General features: G+C 31.2%; 1 protein-coding gene across 1 annotated transcript; it reads right to left on the bottom strand.

Moving 5' to 3' along the window:
- Positions 1–7905: 7905 nt before the first annotated feature.
- Positions 7906–11734, bottom strand: LOC122604083 (2-oxoisovalerate dehydrogenase subunit beta 1, mitochondrial-like). Its single transcript, XM_043776983.1, has 13 exons — positions 11454–11734; positions 10338–10449; positions 10015–10050; positions 9852–9911; positions 9721–9778; positions 9494–9591; positions 9328–9417; positions 8951–9019; positions 8777–8863; positions 8597–8692; positions 8413–8490; positions 8243–8329; positions 7906–8157 (listed from the first exon to the last, which is right to left on the bottom strand). Exons 1-13 carry the CDS (start codon positions 11636–11638, stop codon positions 8122–8124), a joined length of 1092 nt encoding a protein of 363 aa, XP_043632918.1. The 5' UTR covers positions 11639–11734; the 3' UTR covers positions 7906–8121.
- Positions 11735–22871: the final 11137 nt, after the last annotated feature.

Here is a 22871-nt window from a genome sequence, read left to right on the forward strand (position 1 = left end):
CAATCTAAAACTAATTTAAAAAATTGCCATATAAGTTTTATCCTATGTGTCAACTCCATATTTTTCTTTAAATAAACTATATATTTAGAAAACAAATGAAGGTATATATGTTAAAATAAATAAATAAATATATTGTAAGAATCTAAGATCTTCTCATTAGATAAAATGATATCTTCTCTTTAATTTAAAAAATCACGTCTATACCTAATGATATTTCATTATCTTTTTTATTCAACATTTATATGAGGTTCCTTTCGTTTTTTTAATGGTGATTATATGAAAGTTTGCTCAGGCCGTTGGTTAGCTGGAATTCTCATTAGTGGCAATATTTAAAGTTTATAAGTTTTTTTATCACCACTAAATTATATTCATCTTATATGAGTTAAGAGCTTTGTATAATATTACTCCCTCCGTCCCAATTTAAATGTCCAAGTTTGACTGTCCAAGTCAATCTTTCGTAACTTTGACCGTTAATATTATTAATTGTGTTTTATAATACTTGGCGAAAGTTATATCATTATAAAATATATCTAAAACTTAATCGATTCATGTATATTACATCAAATATTACGCAACACAAATAGATTTCTAGACGGTCAAAGTTAGACAAAAAATACTGAAAATGTCAAACTATGACATTTAAATTGGGACGGAGGGAGTATAACATTCTGAAAGAGTTATGTTAATTCTTTCGTTCATATTACTAAAAAAAATGATGTACAATTTTTGGTTTAATTTTTTTTATCTTTTTTTGAATTTTATGATAATGGTTAATATAATCTCTTTCTTCTTTTGTTTTATCCATTCCATTAACTTATTCGTTCACATATTAAGCGTTTCATTAAATGTATACTATCTATTTTCATTGTTTGATGATTCTTTCATCTATGCTCATCTTAATGCATTTTAATTATAAATTATATATTATTATTATAATCTTTACAAAAAAGAAAATATATTTAAACTTTAGATTTTTTTTCATTTGTTTTAGCTATTCATTTTGTATCTAATATAATATGCTCTTTGTCTATTCATCCAAGTATGTTTTTTTTATGGATCCGACATCAAAAATGACTTAAGTATTAGATTAAAATTGCATACTATTTCAGTATTTTGGTATTTAAATGTAACTCATTGTAAATTTATTAATGTCAATATTAAAAGTTTTAAAAAATTAATATAACTACCGCATATCGTGCTGGTAAAAAAACCTAGTATATATATATATATCTATATAAATATTAAAACAATAGTTATCCTATCATTTTAAAGCCTTCTACAATTTAAAGCTATTTTTAAAAATTGCCACATAGGTCTTTATCCTATATGGCATCTCTATATTTTTTTTACAATATATAAATCTACAAAATTATATTATCTAAAACTATTAAATTAAATAAAAATAAAATCTATATATAAACAAAATCTTACAAAAATAAAAGTAAAAAATCACATTCTATATCATAATAGAAACCGTATGAATTTAAAATCTATTTTTAAAATTGGAAAATATTTGGTTTTCAAATTATTTATTTCTTAATTTTACTATCCAATATATTCAATATTATATATCACATTGTAATATAGTTTTTATCCTTTTCGTGGTGGTGATTTTACGTTTTATAAAAACTATTATCAATTAGTAGGTGAATTCAACGTAATTTGAATCATATGTTTGTTCTTTGTAATCTAATTATAATTTGAATTTGGTTTCTAACTATATCTAATTAAAGCTTTTCAGCTTTTATGAATTTTATTATATGATGAAGTAAGTTTTATGAAACTATTTTCTTTGAAAGAGTGTGATGAAATTCTAATAAGTCATATATCACTTTGCAAAAAATAAAAGATCGCTATGATTTTACATTATATTTACATTTTAACTTCATTTTATGTTCATTAGTATTGCATGAAGTATAATATGTGATAGTTAATATGAATATTTGATAACGTATGTTTTTATATAAATGCAAAGATTTTCATAAATAATAAGAGTTATATTTTGAATTTATCTATTTCAATAAATGTAAAAATTTCCATTTAATGATAATATAGATTTATATGTACATGCCTAAATAATGTATAGTTGTTAAAAGTTATTATAAATATTCATATAACTAAAAGAACATTTTTAAATAACCACACATCGTGCGGGTAAAAGACTATCTTAATAAATCTCTTAATAATTGGCTGCAATATATGGTGGATATGTACAATTGTTATGATTTATACTTATTTTAGATTTTAGACATCGCCTATACGTATCAAATATTATTATGAGTGTTTTGTGTTTCTGTATTTTACCTTTTAATCTCATAGTTGCTTATTCATCTAATGGCGAAGCTAGAAATTTTTGAGTGGGGGGTCGGGATCTAAATTTTTTTTTTCTAACGCTATTTTTCGGGTAATATGTTCGGGTCGGTGATTCGATTCAGGTCGGGTCAAAAAATTAAATACTATTATTATAAAAAAAATGTTTCAATCACTAAAAAACTAAACACTTGTCCAAAACAAAAGTAAACATTAAAAAAGAGACAAACGGTTGGTACTTGGTTCGATTCAAAGAAGTTATGGGCTAAGTAAGTAATTAGGTTATGGGTTTTAGTTTGGGCTAAATAGTTTTGAATGGGCTTATGTAAAATGTAATAGATCAATTATATTGCTTGGTATATAAAAACAATTTCACAATTAAAATAGGGGGTCGAAACCGAATATATCAAAAAATTTCTACACGAAACATATATACCCCTACATCATAAAAAAAAATTCGGGGGGTCGGGCGCCCCTCCCCGCCCTATGGTAGCTACGCCCTTGTATTCATCATATTAATGTTAATCAATTATGGTTTTGTTAGTTCTTTTTTTCATTAAGTTGATTTGATTTTATATTAAAAAGTTAAAAAGTAAATATATATATATATATATATATATATATATAGGGGGACAATAAAATAAGAACAGTCTTAAAATAAGAACGGTGAGAATACTTAAAAAACATCATTTTGATGCATTAAAAGTCCATAAAATTAACATAGTGCATAACTAATTATCATTATTTAAGTGTATAGCAACACATTGGCCTGTCAAAATCAAGAATGTCAAGTTTTTTGTTTTGTGCATCCATCTTGGATGCATATTCTTCAAAATGATGCATCTACCAAAAAAACGTGAATTTTTCGATTTTGACGGATCAATGTGTTGTTAAACACTTAAATGATGATAATTAGTTCTGCACTATGTTAGTTTTATGGACTTTTAATCAAAATGATGTTTTTTAAGTGTTCTCACCGGATATATATATATATATATATAGTGAAAAGTTATTTTGAGAACCATTTTTTTTTGCGAGAACCTTTGAGAACTTTTAAAATCAAGCCCAACCGATGATTATTCTTTACATGAAAATTGTTTTTTGATTGTTTCCTGAATAACTTATGTGTAATTTTGAAGTTTATAATTGTGTGGAGTCATGAATATCATCCGTTATACAATTATGTAGAGATTTGGATTTTTAATCACATGTGCACGACTATTGCTATGATTACATGTGATCGACTTGCATACATGTGATCATAGCAATATTCGTGCACATGTGATCAAGAATCCAAATCTCTACATAATTGTATAACGGATGATAATCCATGCTCCACACAATTATAAATTTCAAAATTACACATAAGTTATTCAGAAAACAATTAAAAAACAAATTTCATGTAAAGAACAATAATCGGTTGAGTTTGATTCGAAAAGTTCTCAAAGGTTCTCGCAAAAAGGGGGTTCTCATATATATATATATAAATATTAAAACAATAGTTATCCTAGCATTTTAAAGCCTTCTACAATTTAAAGCTATTTTTAAAAATTGCCATATAGGTCTTTATCCTATGTGGCATCTCTATATTTTTTTTACAATATATAAATGTAACACCCCAATATATTTAAGGTAATAAAATAACTCTTTTTGTAGTTTTGACATTAAAATAAGTTCCTAATATTTTATTTTTGGTTATGGGGTTAATTTAGTTGGAACCTTAATGGATAGCGGGTAAAATACCCACAAAAGTAAAAAAAAAAAGGGCGTGGCATCACATTAGAATGCCAGCCACTTTCCCACTTCACTTCCATCACCTAACTTACTCCAATATCTTCTTCATCCTCTTTGATTCTTCAATCCAATCTCAATTCATGCAAACTTGACTTCTTATCTCAAATCAAAGACTCATCAAGAACCATAATCTAATATCATTCAAGAATTTACAAGTTAGGGTTTTGGTGAACTAGTGGTGGTGGTGGCCGAAATTATCAAGAGAAAAGGGGGAGAAGAAATTGAGATTTCAAGTGTTAATTTAGACTTATATTCCTTTGAGGTAATTGCTTCCTAACCTAATCTCCTTTCCTTATTAGAAATTAGGGTTCTTGAATATAGGATTTGGGGGTTTTGATAGTGTTGAGCCCAAATATGAATTTCCCCCCAAATTATGGAATATTATGAGTTAGTTGTTGGGTTGCTTATGTTATTATTGATTGAAAATAAGAATGTTGATGGTGAAGCTTCAAATATGATAATGATGATTTTACTAATATTTGAAATAATGATGATGATGATGAAATCTTGGAACTGATATGAAAACTTGGTAAAGTAAGCAACTCAATGACTTAGTGAAATGAGTTAGAGGTTAGAATGCTAGTGAAAAGATTGACTAGCTATAGTGAAATAGCTAGGAAATGTGAATGATATCTTATATGTGCATTATGATATGTTCATAGGTTGAAAGCTTGAATTTGTTGCTATTGCGGTTATCTTGGTTGTTATTGCGTCGCGAAGGAGGTGAGTATACTTGCATATATTGTATATTCGTCGGGTCAATTACCAATCATGTTGAGTGAGTCCATGGTGGTAATTGATTTGGCGTTAAGTCCCATGTTTATGGTTGAGTTTGATTACAGGCCTAATTGGTGGCCATAGGCTCATGTGGAGCATTTGTTATTGTTTTAATTGTGTGATTGTAATCATTTGCTTATATGGATCCATGTAAAGCCTAGCCCAAGGGTGAGTATTATGGATATGACACGACGGTGTCATAGTCCATATGCAACAGTCCCTTGAGCATTGCCCTCCTTCGTTTATATGATATTATGCAAGCATATTCACTAAGCATTCGCTTACCTTTCAGATTTTTACCCTTTTGATTATAGGTGGTTCCGGAAGAAGGAACTAGGTTTGCTTGTCTCGAAGAATAGAGAATGAAGTTGCTAGGGATTGCAGATAGTTGGAAGGTATCTTGGCTATTCTCAGAAGAATAACATGATTTGGTTAGAAACCTAGTTGTCCCTCTTGACATTGGCTCATGGTACATTTTGGTTGTTATTGGCCATATTTTGATATGTTTTGTAAATGGTCATGTTCATGTCTTTTGGAGTTGATAAGGATAGTTGGTTTGGTTGTAACATGTCAAATGGGTAGTCGACCCATATAGTTGCATGGTCGATCATGGATCAAACGAATTTGACAAATATGAATGTTTTCGGGTTAACTCTCTTACTTTCAATTCTGGAATGTAATTTGCTTATAATTTTGGTTGTGGTTCAAAGGTTTTGGTTAAGTCTTAAAGTAGGCAAAGTTTGATGTTGTTGGGTTGTGGGCCACTGCAGCGCAGTGGGAGCGTGCCAAGCCCACTGCGGCGCAGTGGAATCCCACGGCCAAAATTTCCTTTCTTCCCACTGCAGCGCAGTGGGAGCGGGCCAAGCCCACTGCGGCGCAGTGGAGGTTCTTCCAGCTTTGGTCCGAAGTTTTTCACTGCGGCGCAGTAAGGGTATAAAAAATAAAAAAAAATTCGTGTCTTTGAGTTTATCGAGTCTTGTCGTTTCAATAAATCTACAAAATTATATTATCTAAAACTATTAAATTAAATAAAAATAAAATCTATATATAAACAAAATCTTACAAAAATAAAAGTAAAAAGTCACATTCTATTTCTTAATTTTACTATCCAATATAACCAATATTATATATCACATTGTAATATAGTTTTTATCCTTTTCGTGGTGGTGATTTTACGTTTTATAAAAACTATTATCAATTACTAGGTGAATTCAACGTAATTTGAATCATATGTTTGTTCTTTGTAATCTAATTATAATTTGAATTTGGTTTCTAACTATATCTAATTAAAGCTTTTCAACTTTTATGAATTTTATTATATGATGAAGTAAGTTTTATGAAACTATTTTCTTTGAAAGAGTGTGATGAAATTCTAATAAGTCACATATTACTTTGCAAAAAATAAAAGATCATTATGATTTTACATTATATTTATATTTTAACTTCATTTTATGTTCATTAGTATTGCATGAAGTATAATATGCGATAGGTTATATTTTAACTTCATTTTATATAAATGCAAAAATTTTCATAAATAATAAGAGTTATATTTTGAATTTATCTATTTCAATAAATGTAAAAATTTCCATTTAATGATAATATAAATTTATATGTACATGTCTAAATAATGTATAGTTGTTAAAAGTTATTATAAATATTCATATAACTAAAACAACATTTTTAAATAACCGCACATCGTGCGGGTAAAAGACCTAGTATATTTATATATTTATTAAAACAATAAGAATCCTAACCTTTTAAAGCCCTCTTCAATATAAAGCTATTTTTAAAATTTGCCACATAGGTTTTTATCCTATATATCATTATCACATTTTTTTGACAATATTTATCCATTAAATATTAAATAAAAATGATATTTATACACAAACTTAAGAAACCAAATCCCTTATATTTAAGAAACAAATCCCATATGCAAAAAAGAAAACTAAAACCGTATAAACTTAAATATGAGTTTAAATTTTCTATATATCTTTTTTTTTCCTGTAAAGGCAATATTCTTTATCTAACTTTTTTGATCTTGAGTTCATTTAATCAAATCGTATATTATCAAAATTGTTTCATTATAGGAATTTAAATACTTTTAACTAGATAATGATATCACAATTTGATTCATTGAAGTTACGGGTTATGCAGGTTCATTTCTTTCATGGGTAACAATTGTTTTAATAAAAACATGGGTTGTAATTACAATTATTCCTGATCAAATATGATATTTAGAGCAAATATGCAGCCACAAGATACTGTCAATCTCATTTAAACTAATTTTCACTATCCAAGTAGCATAACACCATTAGCTTTCTAAATATGTTCAACTAAGTTTAATTTTTTTTTTTGGTATTTAAATGTTGAACATTATATATATTATTGATTTCAATGTCAATATTAAAACTTTTAAAAAATAAATTTAATATCTGCACATCGTGCGAGTAAAAACCTTGTATATATATATATAAGGTTGTTTTTTAAAAACATATATATTAAAAAGTTAAAAAGTAAACATACATATGTACTATTATTTTAATTTAGTTATGTTAGATCTTAGACATCGCCTATACGCATCAAATATTATTATGAGTGCTTTTGTATTTTATTTATGTGTTTCTTTATTTTATCTTTTAATCTTATAGTTGCCTATTCATCGTATTAGTGTTAATCAATTATGGCTATGTTAATTCTTTTTTTCATTAATTTGATTTGTATTTATATTATTAATTGATTAACGATATAGATTATAATATAATGTTTTGTGATATCATGAATTAAATTGTTGTCCTATTTCATCATATAATGTTACTTGATTGTGGCTCTGTTAGCTTCGTTTTTAATGAACTTGATTTCAGTTTATATCATTAATTGTATAGTATTTCATTGTCTACAAGTATTACAAATAACATATATTATCTACTTATTATAAAGTTATCACTTAAATATTATAATATTACGGACGGATGGGTTTAATCTAGTTAATTATTTTTGCAATTGAAGTAATTATATAAACAAAAGTTTAATTTTAAAAAATAAACATTGATTTCCAATTATACATCTTTTCATTACTGCTATGACATTCATAATAGGGTTAAAATGTAAGAGCAACTATTCGAATTAACAGGTCACGAATCAAAGAGATTATATATGATATATCCTCCCTCTACAACATCGTCATATTTGCTACTTCTTCATAACACCATATTCAGATATTGATTTGAAGAAGCATGTATACTAGAAGTTCACAGTATCTTTAATTGCATCAAGTATCTGCACCCAAATACCAACATTAGTCTTGGCAATAATCAATAGTTGTGATTAGCAGAAATTGTAATGAAATTAAGAGCATTCAAACCTTGTTTTTTGTAGGCATGTAGAAGGGTTCAAAAACAAGAGGGAATGGAGTGTCCAGCCCACAAACTCTAGCTACAGGTGCTTCCAACTGAATATTTTCCAACTTGTTAGCAATCTAACTAAATATACTAGTTCCATCATTAAAATGCATCAAGTAATACCAGGACTCACCCTTAAGAAACAACGTTCGACTATTGACGCAGAGATCTCAGCCCCGAATCCACCTGTAACCGGAGCTTCATGACTAATCTACATACACAATAAAGAAAACGAAGTGGGCAATGAACATGACAAGGAAAATGCTAGTCAAGATTGCTGATCTCTTAAATAAAAAATGAGTCTAGTACACTCGTACCAGTAGCCTTCCTGTTTTCCTCACTGAGGCTTCTACTGTCTCTTTATCCCAAGGTATTAGAGTTCTTAGGTCAATAAGTTCGCAAGAAATTCCTTCCTAGAAAATATTACATTAGATTAGATACATTTTCAACTTAAACATAAAAACTTTTTAAGATTCAAAGTCAAATAAGGTTCTTGCCTTTTCAGCCTCAATACAAGCTTGTTCCATGATAGTGAGCTGAGCTCCCCAGCCAACAAGGGTGATATCACTACCTTCTCGAATAACCTAGTGTTCAAGCATGCAATTTGATCAAGCTTAGGAGGTCAAAATCATTCACCAATAACTGCAAATAGAAACGAGCTATAATAATACCTCTGCCACGGATAGAGGCAATGTGTAATCCCCTTCTGGAACTTCCTCCACAGCTAGGCGGTATAGCCACTATATTTCCAAGAATTAAGTAATTTACTTTCATGTGAATACGTCTTAGAAAAGTAAGGAGAAAAGGCATTATCAACAATCATGATGACAAAATGTCTAGATGTGGCAAATCTACTTCACATCAAAAATATATCAATTTGGGTAATCAATTAATATAATAATAAGGACAAAAAAAGATTATTCACGATCACCCCAACCCGAACTTCCCCATCTTGATTCATACAAAAACAGCCGTTTCGAAATGAACACGTTTTGACCACCACCTAACCAGGCCCATTCAATAACTTATACTCAAGCAAGTATATAACCTTCGGTTCGAAAAACACAACAGGATTGGGATCGCGAATACTAGCTAACAACAATCCTTTTGCTTCTTTTGGACTTCGCGGGATAACCACCTAGAAGAGAATAATGTAAGAGTACATTTAGACTAAGTATAAATACACCACATAAAACTTATAAATGACCAAATACCTTGATACCAGGAACATGGCAAAAAAATGCTTCAGGAGATTGTGAATGATAATGTCCACCGTGACCGACCGCCCCATAAGGAGCTCTAATTGTTAAACCTAGCAAAGCCAAAAAGAAATTATGTGATGATGAAATATATAAATATAGGGAATTAAAGAAAATGTTATAGTGCATTGCATGAATGTCAAGTTGTTTTGTTTGAAAAAAGGAAGGAATGTCTAAGTTACCTCCACAGTTAAATTCATTACCACTTCGATATCTGAACTTAGCAGCTTCATTGACAATCTATACAGGAAAGAAAACTGACTAAATAATTTCAACTTCTAGGATGTGATAAATGCATAATGAAGATACCTGCCTGATCAAAAGCAGGAAAAATGTAATCTGCAAATTGAATTTCTGCTATAGCTCGATTCCCCTGTCACAAAATAGAATGATCATATACATAGTATATGATATGATAAGATGCACCGAAGAATCTCGAGAAATGACAGCATTATTACATATCTTTAGGAACATACCATTGCTGCTAGACCAATACCAAATCCAACAATACCCTGCCATAAATTCACATTAGTTTGAGGCACGAAAAGAGAAAAGAAACACAATATGTCACAAATGTTTGGTAGAAAAGAATCTTGAATCAAACATCACAATCATACGTCATGATGTTTATTTTTAGTAGATGTCATATCATATACTTCTCAATTGTTTTAAGAAATTCTAGACTTCATGTGAAATTTTGGTAGCTTAAAATGCAACTGTGTGATGTATATCTTTGGAACTGCAGCCTGCAGGGTATGGATTAATGGATTATATACTCCAGCATGCTCGAAAGAGGTACCTGTTCGCATAGAGGGGTGTTGAAAACCCTGTGTTTACCAAATTGATCAGCCAATCCGGTCGTGCAACGGAACACACCACCAAAACCCACATCTTCCCCAAATATATAAGACCTATGAAAAGGGTGATCATATAGTCAGCAGTTAGCACACTCAAACGTACACATAAAATCATTAAAACACTAATTTGAATTTCAGCTTCAAACGTTCAAAGGGTTGCACTTTTGCTACCAAAAGTTCAAGGAAGCCTAAGAAACAGCAATAACAACAAAAAAATCTCCAAAGTTCATAATAGCACAAGTAAAAGCCAACAAAATAAGTTATCCACACAAACACTATTCTCACATTTTAGACCTTGCCGAGGGTGTTTAGGCACGCTTATTTGATGCAGCTTACGGTTACGTTTGACAAGGAGCGTTTAGGAGCTTCTAACTTTTATTTTTAGAAAAAAGCTACTATTAAATAAAAAGTCTCGTTTGGTTACGAAAGCTTAACGCTTTTAGTTTGAAGAGGAAACTCATAATCTTGCTACATAAACAAGATTTTACACTTTCTATTAACAGTTCAGTTACTCTGCTAAACATATATATATATATATATATATAGGGAAAAACCAATATGCTGCTAGAAGCATGGAAGAAGCATGCTTCCCCTCACAAACTACCCTATAAAATCTCTCCCCCTGAATATCATGCTGGAAGCATGCTGCTAGAAGCATACTAGTTAACCCCAATATATATATATATATGTATATAATATAATTATTAAAACAGTAGTTAACCGAATGATTCTAAAGCATCCTCAAATTAAAACTATCTTATAACATTGCCACATAAGCTTTAATATATATATATATATATATAGACTTTCCTTATTTCAAGACGTTATTTTAGCGAATTAATAAGCTATCAAGATGCTTACGAAAAACTAATTAGTTACCATAATTTTGGCATATGAATAAGAACAAAACCATAGCATATTCATAGAAATAATATTATTATAGATAAACAAAAATAATAATAATAATAATAATAATAATAATAATAATAATAATAATAATAATAATAATAATAATAAATTAATAACAATAATATATGAAAAGTGAGTTGAGGTGGTACCGAGGATCAGAATCTAAAGCTATTTGAAGTGCTTGATTGATGGCAGTATACAAATTTATAGATTTTGTTCCACTCGCCGGCGACGGAAATCCACCATCAACTCCGGCAGAAGAAGACGACGATGACACTCTTCTAACATGATTTTTTGATTCATTTCTCAATATTTGGTTTAAATTTCTCCACATTTTTTCTATCTTTTTTTTTTTGGAATGTTGATGATAATTTTGGTTTGGTTTGAATCAAAATGGAAATGCTAATAAACAAAGGATGTGAAATGTAAAATGACTGCTAACAGTTTTTATTTAGAGGGGACTAGGAGAGTAGGATAGTTGCAAAGTCAACAAATTGGTGGTGGTAGTTGTTGTTGTTGACTTGTTGTAGTTTTTGTTATTTCATTATTTTTATCACATCACAAATAAAAATTAATACAACGAAAGAACGAGAGAAAATAAGGTCGCGTTTAGTTTGCAGATTCTAATGAAATTTGATGGAATTGAAATTGAATTCCATTTTTTAGTGCGTTTGGTTGCTCAATGATGAAGGAATACCATTCCGTTGGAATGTCAACATTTCCTCATTTGATGGAATCTCCATTCCATGAGGATGGGAGAAGGAATCTCATTCGGTCTCTCCCTTAAATCTTAAAAAATGAAAAACATTCCATCAAATTCCATTCCATCAGATTTTAATTACTTTAATAGATTTCATTTCATCCAAAAACATTTCGTGAACCAAACGCGCAAAGTTTGGATAATACTATGTAGTCAGTGTGATGTGTAGTCACTAGATTGTGATAGGGATGGGAATTGGCTATCAATGGGGTATACACGCAGCATTTTCCACGGGTAATCAACTTAATAACATATTTAAAAGCTTTATTACGTGACGATTGTAACTTTTTTTGCTTTTTCATAATCTTTTTAATATTATCATAATGTTGTTAAGTTAGATTAATTAAAAATTTTCTTTCATTAATATATTTAGACTATGTACTACGTACAATAAAAATATTTTTTTTGTTTGCAAAAAGGTTTTATAAAATAAAATAACATGATAGATGTATTCTTTTAAAAATATTAATATTACAAAAAAAATCATTAACAAAACTATAAAGTATAAAAGTATATATTTATAAAATTCTAAGTTGATAATTATATCTATCTATATATTTATTAAAACAGTAGGAATCCGAACGATTTTAGAGGTTTTAAAAACTCAAACCTATTTTATAAAATTGACAAATAAGATTAGAACCTATGTGGCATTCTCATACATTTTTTAGAATATTTTAGTTTGAATTATACAATATAGAACAAAATAATAGAATAAAAAAATATGATTATATATATAAAAAAAAAGTAAAAAAAAAAAAGTTAAACAAACCGTCTATTGAGTACAAAACGCCGAAAATATTCTTCGGCATTGTTAGACATTATACTAATTTTTTTTGACAGATATTTTATTTTAAACAATAATGATAATCATAAAATATTAATATAAATAATATCATTCTAATTACATAGATACATATTGATATATACCCCGTGTATATTTGTATCATATATATCATATATTCTTTTTACTCATCAGATCCAATCTTTCAAATTACATAAATCCTTATATTATAGGAATATAAATCTTCATAATTAGGAATATGATATCATTTACCCAAAAAATACACCAATGTTCAACCTATATATATATGGTGAAAACTTATTTTGAGAACCTTTTTTTTGCGAGAACCTTTGAGAATTTTTCAAATCAAGTTCAACCGATGATTATTCTTTACTTGAAAATTGTTTTTTAATTGTTTTCTGAATAACTTATGTGTAATTTTGAAGTTTATAATTATGTGGAGGCATGGATTATCATCCATTATACAATTATGTGGAGATTTGGATTCTTGATTATATGTGCACGAATATTGCTATGATTACATGTGATCAACTTGCATACATGTGATCATAACAATATTCGTGCACCTGTGATCATGAATCTAAATCTCAACATAATTGCATAATGGATGATAATCCATGCTCCATACAATTAAAACTTCAAAATTACACTTAAGTTATTCAGAAAACAATCAAAAAACAATTTTCATGTAAAGAACAATCATCGGTTGGACTTGATTTGAAAAGTTCTCAAAGGTTCTCGCAAAAAAAAGGTTTTCAATATAACTTTACCCTATATATATATATATATATAGATCAAGAGTTTTTGAGATTATTTTTTTTCTTCCATATTTCTTCTTTGCTCGATAGATTTGTAGGTTTTAAATTGATTAATTATCACTTTACTTTTGATAGTGATTCCAGATGATGAAAGAAGCCATACAAGATGACAACTTTTAAGGTAATTTTTTAAAACCTAATTTTGCAGTATATTTTTGTTAGTGTATACGCATCGTTTAACTACTTCCAAGATTACGGATTCATTATCATTGAGTTAACGACAAAGTTTTGTTAATACACTGTCTAGCAAGAAACTGGCGACTAGCTAGCCAAATAAGTTGTTTCATATCATTTATGTAACAAAAACTTTCTTTCTTTTTCTATTTTATGTTAGTATATACACTGATAACTGCTTTTTTGCACCTAATATAGAAGAGTGACACAATTAGGTTTAGTATTTTTAGTGTTTGCATAACTCGTGAGTGAATTCTTATAGTGCGTTACTTTAACATGAATGGTGTCTTAATTACAAAGTGCAGTGAAATTTGGAAGAATGTGAAAAAAAACACGTACTTATTTCCTAATAACAACTATCTTCAATGTGATACAAGTTTATAAATGTTATTTGCAAAGTTTATATGCGGCCTTATATATAAATGAGTGACGTGTTATAACGGTATTTTTCAACTTAACTGCATGTATTTGTTATTTGAGAAATGCTAAATGCACAAATCAATAACAAACAAACATCTACAGCTGATTTGGCTAATTAAATGGACCAATCACACCCAAAATTATTTATTCTTTTATTATTCTCTCTCTTCATATTATTGGTCACACATGAGTTTGTATAAATGTATTTGTAATTAGTTTGTCATTGTAGCATTGCTCTTGTTATTTAGATTGGATTATTTTATAGAAATGTTGATTTTGTGTCAGAAAAGAAGGAAGATAAGTTGCCTAGCAAACATCATATCTTGGAGTTTCCACTCTTTGATAGCTTCATCTCTCATCCACCCGACAAGAAATCACTCTTTTTACAACAATGATAAGCCTATAACATATATGTTTATACTTTCAGGGTCTGTGTAGATTGTAGGACTTTATGACCGTCCTTTGTACGAGTCACTTATTTCATGGGTTTCTTTAGCATGTAAAAATCAAGTTTTTGGTTTGATTTAACCTATTCAACAACTTTTCTTTTTGTTGATTTCGTGTAACGGTGTAGTTATCACACCTAACTCAATTGTATTTATAACAACCGCGTATTCCGCGGGCTGAAGACCTGGTAGCTAAATAAATGAGTATAGTTAACTAGATATTTTATTAAATTTAACATGAACTTTTAATTAATAGAGCTGATAAAAGATCCCTTTAAATCACCTATTTATAGAGGTTCATTTAAAAATGCTAACACGAAAACATATACAATATTTATGATACATTTAATTTATACCGATTTTTCCAATTAAATCGTTCGTTCTTCTCTTACCACCACAACATTTAATAAAACTTCAAATTTTGTTTTAAATTGATTAGTGACTCATTTTGATAGTGGTAAAAGTATAGTCACTCATTCATTGTGGAAAAAAAATAATTGTCATTTTCGATAATTTTGATATAATACATTACATATCTTTTATAAGGATTTTGTAAATCAAAGTTTACCACTTTGAGACTCATACTTGGGCTCGGCCCATGGATGGTAGTGGTGGTGTTATCATGCAATAGGGTTGGTAATTCTTTTTTCTTAACTGCAAGATAATCTAATCTTACTTTTAAATTATATTTATGCTTGAGACTAAACTGAGGAGTGAAGACTATTGAAATTTGAAAAACTCTCCTACATCCTACCTCTATAAATATAGGAAATGAGACTCAAATCTTGGTGGTTTTTTATTTCAAGGTCAAAGACCTTACTAGTAGGCCACCAACAACTCCATTAGCAATTACTTTGGGGTTTCATGCGTGTTTGGATCTGTTTGAGGTATTATAAAAAACGAGCTAGGTTGAAAATCAGTGGTGTAACCCCTAGTTTCAGGGATTTTTTCATTCATTTTAGCTCTCTGTAGTTAAGATTCAGACGTATATGGTGATTAATAGGGTGTTTAAATTTATAATTTTTTTGTAGTCGTACTTGTACGCAACGGTGGAACTTGAACATCATTATAGAAGGGGTCAATATTTTTTCGAATATGATAATAAACATTTTTTAAATTTTTGAGGGGATAAATACAAATAATTTTTTTATATATAAAAAAAATTAAATAATTGCTAATTATATCTAAGAATTCTAGAGGAACCAAAACCCCTTTTGGTCTTATTGATTTTCCGCCATTGCTTCTGCTTGTACTTCATGTTGTTTTTCTTCCTCTTGCATTTATTCTAGTATTTGTACTTTTGTGATTTTCTAACGACTTGCTAAAAATTGTGTTAACATATCCTTTTCCTACATGAATTCCGGATTTAACGTTGAAAGAGTCAAACCCCTTTTTTTAAATAGCAATCTGTCAAACGCATTGACCATTGCAATGGTGTGAATTCGGAAGTGGTCATAGGTACAGTATGTTTTCACCTAACTTACATATTGTAAAAGAAATGCTTAAATGGATTTTGAAAATCATGTAATGTCAAACGTTGGTGTGGACGTGTAGTTGGTATTATTTATTCATTCTTGTTTAGTTATCTTTACTCCTTTATAAACCAAAAGGCCTATTTTTATTTTTAGAAAGTTCTGTCTTTTGAATTATTGAAAATTGTCTTTGGACATTTTAAGCTTTCAATGAATTAATTTACACTTCAACCCTTATCTTTTAAAATATTTTTACTATCACCTTTACATCAACCTAGAGTCCTACACCAATTGACACCGCCACCACCACCAATAATACTATCACCGACACCACAAGACCGTCGTCCCCGCTAACGCCGTCGCATTGCGCGGGTACCATTCTCGTATTTTTTAAGGGAAATGATGGTACCACTAGATTTGATTAATATTATCAAAGGACTTCCTATTGGCACCATTTTTCTGCTATTGACACCCCTCAGATGGGGCGAAAATTTTGAGCAGAAGGGGCAAATTTCGCCCCATCTAGCCTAACAATTTAAATCAATTCCTTTTCAGCTTTAAGTCACCTCAAGCTGACACGTCAGAGCAAAAGGGGCGAAATTGGATATCAGAAGGGGCGAAAAAACTTTTACCCATACCCGATCACCTTTATGTCACTTTTACCCATACCATTTTGTACCTATACCGTTTTTTACCCGACCCGTTTTTACTCATACCGTAAATCACCTTTATGTCACTTTTATCTGAAAATGTCGGGGGCAAAAGGGGCAAATTTCACCTCATCTGCCATTCGCCCCTTCTGCTCTTGCTAACCTCCTATCTATATATGCATGTACGAATGATTTCATTTATAGTAAATTTCAAAACGGTATCCAAATATAAGGTACATTTGTAATGTTCTATATTTTATAGCTAAATTAACCATTGTTATTTTGTTGATTTATATATATACTGTAAGTGCAACCTAGAGGGGGGTGAATAGGTTGTACCCGATTTTTAACTTGGTTTTCAAAACTTTTTGATTAACAATCAATCTTAACTTACTAGCTACAAAACTTGCATGATTTGAACAACACAGAAGTTAACCCTTGTAGCTATAACAACCAATTGAATCCTTGAGAAGCATATATGATAACAAGATAATGAACAATAATAAGAAGATAAGGGTAAGAAAGTATATCACCACATGAACACCACGATATATAGTGGTTGGGGTCGGATGTTAACTAGTCCGCCTTAATCCACTCCTAGATACACAATCGAGATTTTGTAGCACTATCTTTCTCCAAAACGGGTGGAGAGTCCGCAATACTATCTTGACACTTCAAGATGAGCCAACAATTCCTAACCACTAGGAATTTACCAAGTCTTGACACTTCAAGACACACCAATGATTCTTAACCACTAGGAAATCTTCAATTCTTGACACTTCAAGAATTTGCCCAACTCTAACCACTAGAGTTTAATTTACACCCAATTAATCTTGACACTTCAAGATATAAAGTTCCCTAACCACTAGGAAACACAAGCTCTTGACACTTCAAGAGAATACACAACAATCACACTCACTAGTGTAATTGAATACACAATTTGTAGGCTCTCAATTATTTCACTAAATAATCTCCTCACTACAAATTTGACACTCTTGCTAATAATCAATGATATGAGATTTGAAATATAAGTATGAGTTCTTCCAGAAGTTGTAGATGCAAGAGGTGAGGTCCAAATATGCCCAAGTCTTCAATTTATAGTCAAAACAAGCTTTGTTACCGTTTGACCCGGACGACTCTTAACTGAGGCCGTCCTCCAGGGCACAAAAGCCGTGCTTCAAACAAGAGCCGTGCTCTACCTGGAACATCACAAAAAGCCTTGTATATCTCCAATGAATCCTCCACTACAACAATAACTTTCCCATTGCAAGATTTACATAAAAGATAATAGAGGAAAAAGAGGAAGATGCTTACCAAGAATGGATATTTAGGGAAAGGGTGAAGTCACAAGATATAATATGAAATTGAAATTATCACCCACTATTTTTCAAATATATATCCAAATATTTAGATGTTGACCACAACCCATAAGTCCAATTTTGACTTAGACTAAATCTTGACCAATTTTGACTTTCATACTTAGTAAAATTTTGGCCTCCAAATTTTGGTGAAAAATCAAAGTGTTTCAATTTGAGTTTTAACAAATTCAAACATCTTAGAATGGTAATATATGACTTAGGAACAAGTATCGGGTCATGAACTTATGTAACGAGTGCTCGGTAAATCTCATTGATTTGGTCAGAGGGAGCACGACCTTTGTTTCAACAAGAGCCGTGCTTAAGAGCCGTGCTCTCTTAGACAAATTTTCGACACCAAATTTGACGAAAAACGAAAGTTGTTATTTTTGAGATTTGCCAATTCCAAACATCTTAGAATATGTTTTGGAGAAAACTTGATCTTACACCGTCGACACCTATGGAAGGAATTGATGTAGAAAAAGATGAGATCAACCATGTCGTCATCGAGGAAAAAACAAATTCTTTCAAGGAAGCTTGTAAGTTCCAACCCAAATCTGTAGTGAAGAGTTGGCTTAGAAAGTTAGGTGATATTTTTAACCCAAGTAAAACCCAAATCAAGGAACCCGTCGTTCAAAAGACGACGCGTGGTAGGCCCGCCACGCAGAAAAAGACCGGTAAAAAGCTGTCTGACTTGAACAAGATGCCTTCGAACATGGGACCTTCCAAACATGCAAAGTCGAGCTCCATGCATTCATACGGATTTTATCGTATGTCAGGCACACCAAACTTCCCGGAATCACACAGAGGACCGCCAAGACAAAGCTGCCACGTGCCATCTATATCACATTTCTCCCCTGACACTTATTCTGGCATGTCATTCTTCCCAGAGACACAAAGTGCTAGACAGAGTTACTCCATGCCAGAAAATTCATATAGTTTCCTAGATCCTACTTACGACACGTCATACTTCCCGGATCCGCCTTTGAGCACGTCATACTTCTCGGAGTTGTTTGCACCAACGATGACACCACCCATGGAGGCAACACCCAAATCATTTTTAGAGGTGTCAATTTCCGAGATACCGGAAGTTTTTTAATCGTACGTTCGGAGAATCATAAATGTGAAAGGTGACGGGAATTGTGGGTTTCGAGCACTAGCTGTTGCTCTAGGATTTGATGATAATGATGAAGATGATAATGATGAAAAAACTATGGGTTTTGAATGGGTTAGACGGGAAATGTTAGCAGAGTATGACAGTAAAAAAACTTATTACGATAAAGTCTTTGGTAAAAACACAAATGCGCACAAAGCCGTACAGTTTTCTTATCCAGAAGGTGGTCGTCCTAGAGACTACTGGATGTCGATGCCAGAGCATCCTATTTTGCTTGCCAATAGACTCGGTCTTCTCATAAACTGTTTAAGTGTGGGGAAATTTCTACCGTGTTCCCTTTTTCCTAGGGCCCAGGTTCAAACATGTATCGCGATGCACCTATTTCCATTGCATTAATATGGGGGGGGGGGGGGGAATTCATTATGTCATGGTGGAACTGGAAGGAATGTACCCGATGGCAAGACCACACCCTTAATGGAAATCGTCAAAGGAAACTACAAAGGAATGAACAGAATACTTCAAAGTCCAATTGGATCTCTACATAGAATTGACTAAAAGCCCAATTAAACGTAGTCATGTAGTCATTGAGTAATCATATTTATGAGTTTTTACTTATTTTGTGTATTGTAATCATTTTAATGAACTTTACTTATTTGTGTATTGTAAGTGTTGTAATCATTTTTATGAATTTGACTTCTTTTAGTATTATCTATTTATCTATGCAAATAACCATATAAAATAGGATAACATCATAGTCATACACCTAAAATTATACAAAGAATTGTACCCAATACAAACAAGTCCGTTCAAAATTAAAAGATACAAACTAAAACTTAAAAGTGCAAATTACCATCCTCATCAAATTCCAATTCATTGTTGTTCCAATTGTCTAAATGGGTCGACCCAGACTAGGGAGATGGTTGATAGTCGGGAGGTGGTTGTGGCTGGGGAGATATATTGAAGCCGTGGCTTCTCATATATTCCATCATCTGGGTCATGGTGGACTGTTGGCTCTGTATGGTCTCCCGTAGTTGTTGATTCTGTTATGCATGCTTCTCTAGTTGTCTCTGCATACGAGCCTCCAACGCTTGCATATCTAGTTGAGTAGTAAATCGTGGGCGTTGTGAACCACTAGTAGATGCATCAGAAGGCCCTGAATCAGTCGATGAATTACCCGAAGAACCTAAACCAGGTACAACCTTTCCGATTCCACGATGCCAACCAGCTTTCTCCCCCTCAACAAATGTCACTATTTCTGCTTCTATTGGAGGATTGTCATCGTTTCAAGTTTCATCCCATCTCGTCAGCATGTCAGCCTGTTTTAATATGAATAGAACTATGTAAATTTAATATATAAGGTTAAGCAACAATAAAATTTTGATGGAATAAAACTATGTAAATTTAATCTATAAGGTTAAGCAACAATAACACTAACATGCTGCTTAGCCCTGAGCACTTGTCCACGACCCATCCTCATGTGGATGTGACTCGACCCAAGTAGCGAATAAGCTTGGGTATGCAGTAATTGGCCCAAACTATAAACACATGAAATTATTTTAGTATATATATGTATACAATAAATGAATTAATTACATAACAATGTACTTACAATCCCACGTTGCCTCTGAGCAAATGATGTACGACCCTGCGTCGGAATATCCGATTGGAGAGCCTTGTTCGCTTTATTTACTTGGGACCTACGCACAGAGCCCTCACTCACGAAGAAGTCTACATGCTTGTTCCAATCTTGGGGATCTATACCAGTTGGAGGGTTTGCCCGAATATTGCCTACACTTTTTACACCTCCTTTTTTAACGAATTGATCGTTTTTGAATCGGGACTTTCCATTTCTGTAATATTTATTCAATGATGCAGTCACCCCGTATTTTACTCCCTTTCTGATTGGATTATCTAGATGAAGGTCTTGGATGTACGGCCTCAAGTTAAAAAAATACTGCAAATGATAATAAATATTTTAGCATTGTATCATTAACTTTAAATAACAAATTTGTATTTAGTAGACGAACCCAACCTCTAGACACGGCCAAACATGTTCCTTAGCCTCCTCAGGGACTTGCTCCCATGAATCATAGTAAAATGGCACCGACCTCGCCAAAGTTCCCGGCAACGGTGCAAAATACTTTGCATTCGGTCCAACCGGATTATACGTTTTGGTTCGGATATCAAACTCGATGTCTAGCGGTGCCCCATTGTCATTTCTTAGCTTTTCTAGCTCTAAATTCTTGGCATACGAACACAACTTCTTACCTACAAAGGTGCGTTAAAATTAGTAAAAAGTATACTAACAACTTATAAAATGGGAAGTGATATCCTCATAACATAAATTAGTCATCCACAACAATCATTGATTTACACAGTTGTACACTGTGCAGCAAAATATATACATATGTTGTAGATGTCTAATTTTTGTTGTGGGGATATCACTTCCCTTATAAAATACAACACAATAACACATATTAATTGAAACTTTCTTACCACTTGCAAGACATCCTGATTCTGGCTTCCAATATGGAGCCGACTGATCACCAGCACCATCTCCGCCATGGCCTCTAGCAACACGTGCCATACTAACAAGTACTACATAAATATTTTACATGAAAAATATCATTCAAACCAAACAATTATCATACAACATGTCATAATCTAATGCTAACAATCTATTACTACATAAACTTTATTTTACTAAAAATATTGCATCTATACATTCAATCAAACTCTATATATTCCTTTTATCAATGATATATTAACAACAAATACTCACATAATAGTAATAATAATAGATGATGAAAACAACATAATAATAAAAAAAAATCAAATTAATTTATTATTACTCCATAAAAACAAATAACAATACTAATAAAATAATATTAATATGATAATAATAATAGAAATATCAAAAAAAAATATATTATTACTCCATAAAAACAAATAATAATAATAATAATAATAATAATAATAGTAACAAAAATAAATAAATAAATAAACAAAAATTAAAAGATGGTGAACGGACCTAGAAGGCAGTGGTGGTGGTCGGACGGTGGTGATGGTCGGACGGTGGTGGTGGTCCGGCGGTGGTGATCGGATCCGGCAGGGGTGCTCCAACCTAATTTATTGAGGGTAAAACCAAATCAAAACAAACAACATTTATATATATATATATAAAAGATATACAAATATAATTATTAATATAATATATATATATATATATATATATATATAATACTTGACCTTTATTATAGAAGAAAAAGATGGTATGGAAGAAAAAAATGGAGAAGTGAGGAGAGTGGAAATGAGATGGAAGAAAAAGGGAGTATGGCATGGGGTGATAAAGGAGGAAGGGGGAAGTGGATGTCTGCCATTTTGGTGGTTACAGGAAATTAGTTACACTGGCAGAAGGGGCGAATTGCTTTGGTTAGATGGGGCAAATTTCGCCCCTTTTGGGTCGGGTGTCAATAGCCAAAATCCCTGGTGTCAATAGTATGCCCCATTATCAAAATGTACAAGTTTGTATAAATCAGTATTGCGTATACGT

Source organism: Erigeron canadensis, chromosome 6 (genome assembly GCF_010389155.1).
Source record: "Erigeron canadensis isolate Cc75 chromosome 6, C_canadensis_v1, whole genome shotgun sequence".
NCBI classification, from domain to species: domain Eukaryota; kingdom Viridiplantae; phylum Streptophyta; class Magnoliopsida; order Asterales; family Asteraceae; genus Erigeron; species Erigeron canadensis.

What these genes read in the sequence shown, in the direction of transcription:
- LOC122604083 (XM_043776983.1), bottom strand. Translation starts at nt 11,638, where the DNA reads ATGTGGAGAAATTTAAACCAAATATTGAGAAATGAATCAAAAAATCAT. An exon ending in GTATTGGTCTAGCAGCAATG is followed by an intron (nt 9,912 to 10,014) that starts GTATGTTCCTAA and finishes ATTTTGTGACAG; the next exon opens with GGGAATCGAGCTATAGCAGA. An exon ending in TTGTGTTTTTCGAACCGAAG is followed by an intron (nt 9,020 to 9,327) that starts GTTATATACTTG and finishes TTGGAAATATAG; the next exon opens with TGGCTATACCGCCTAGCTGT.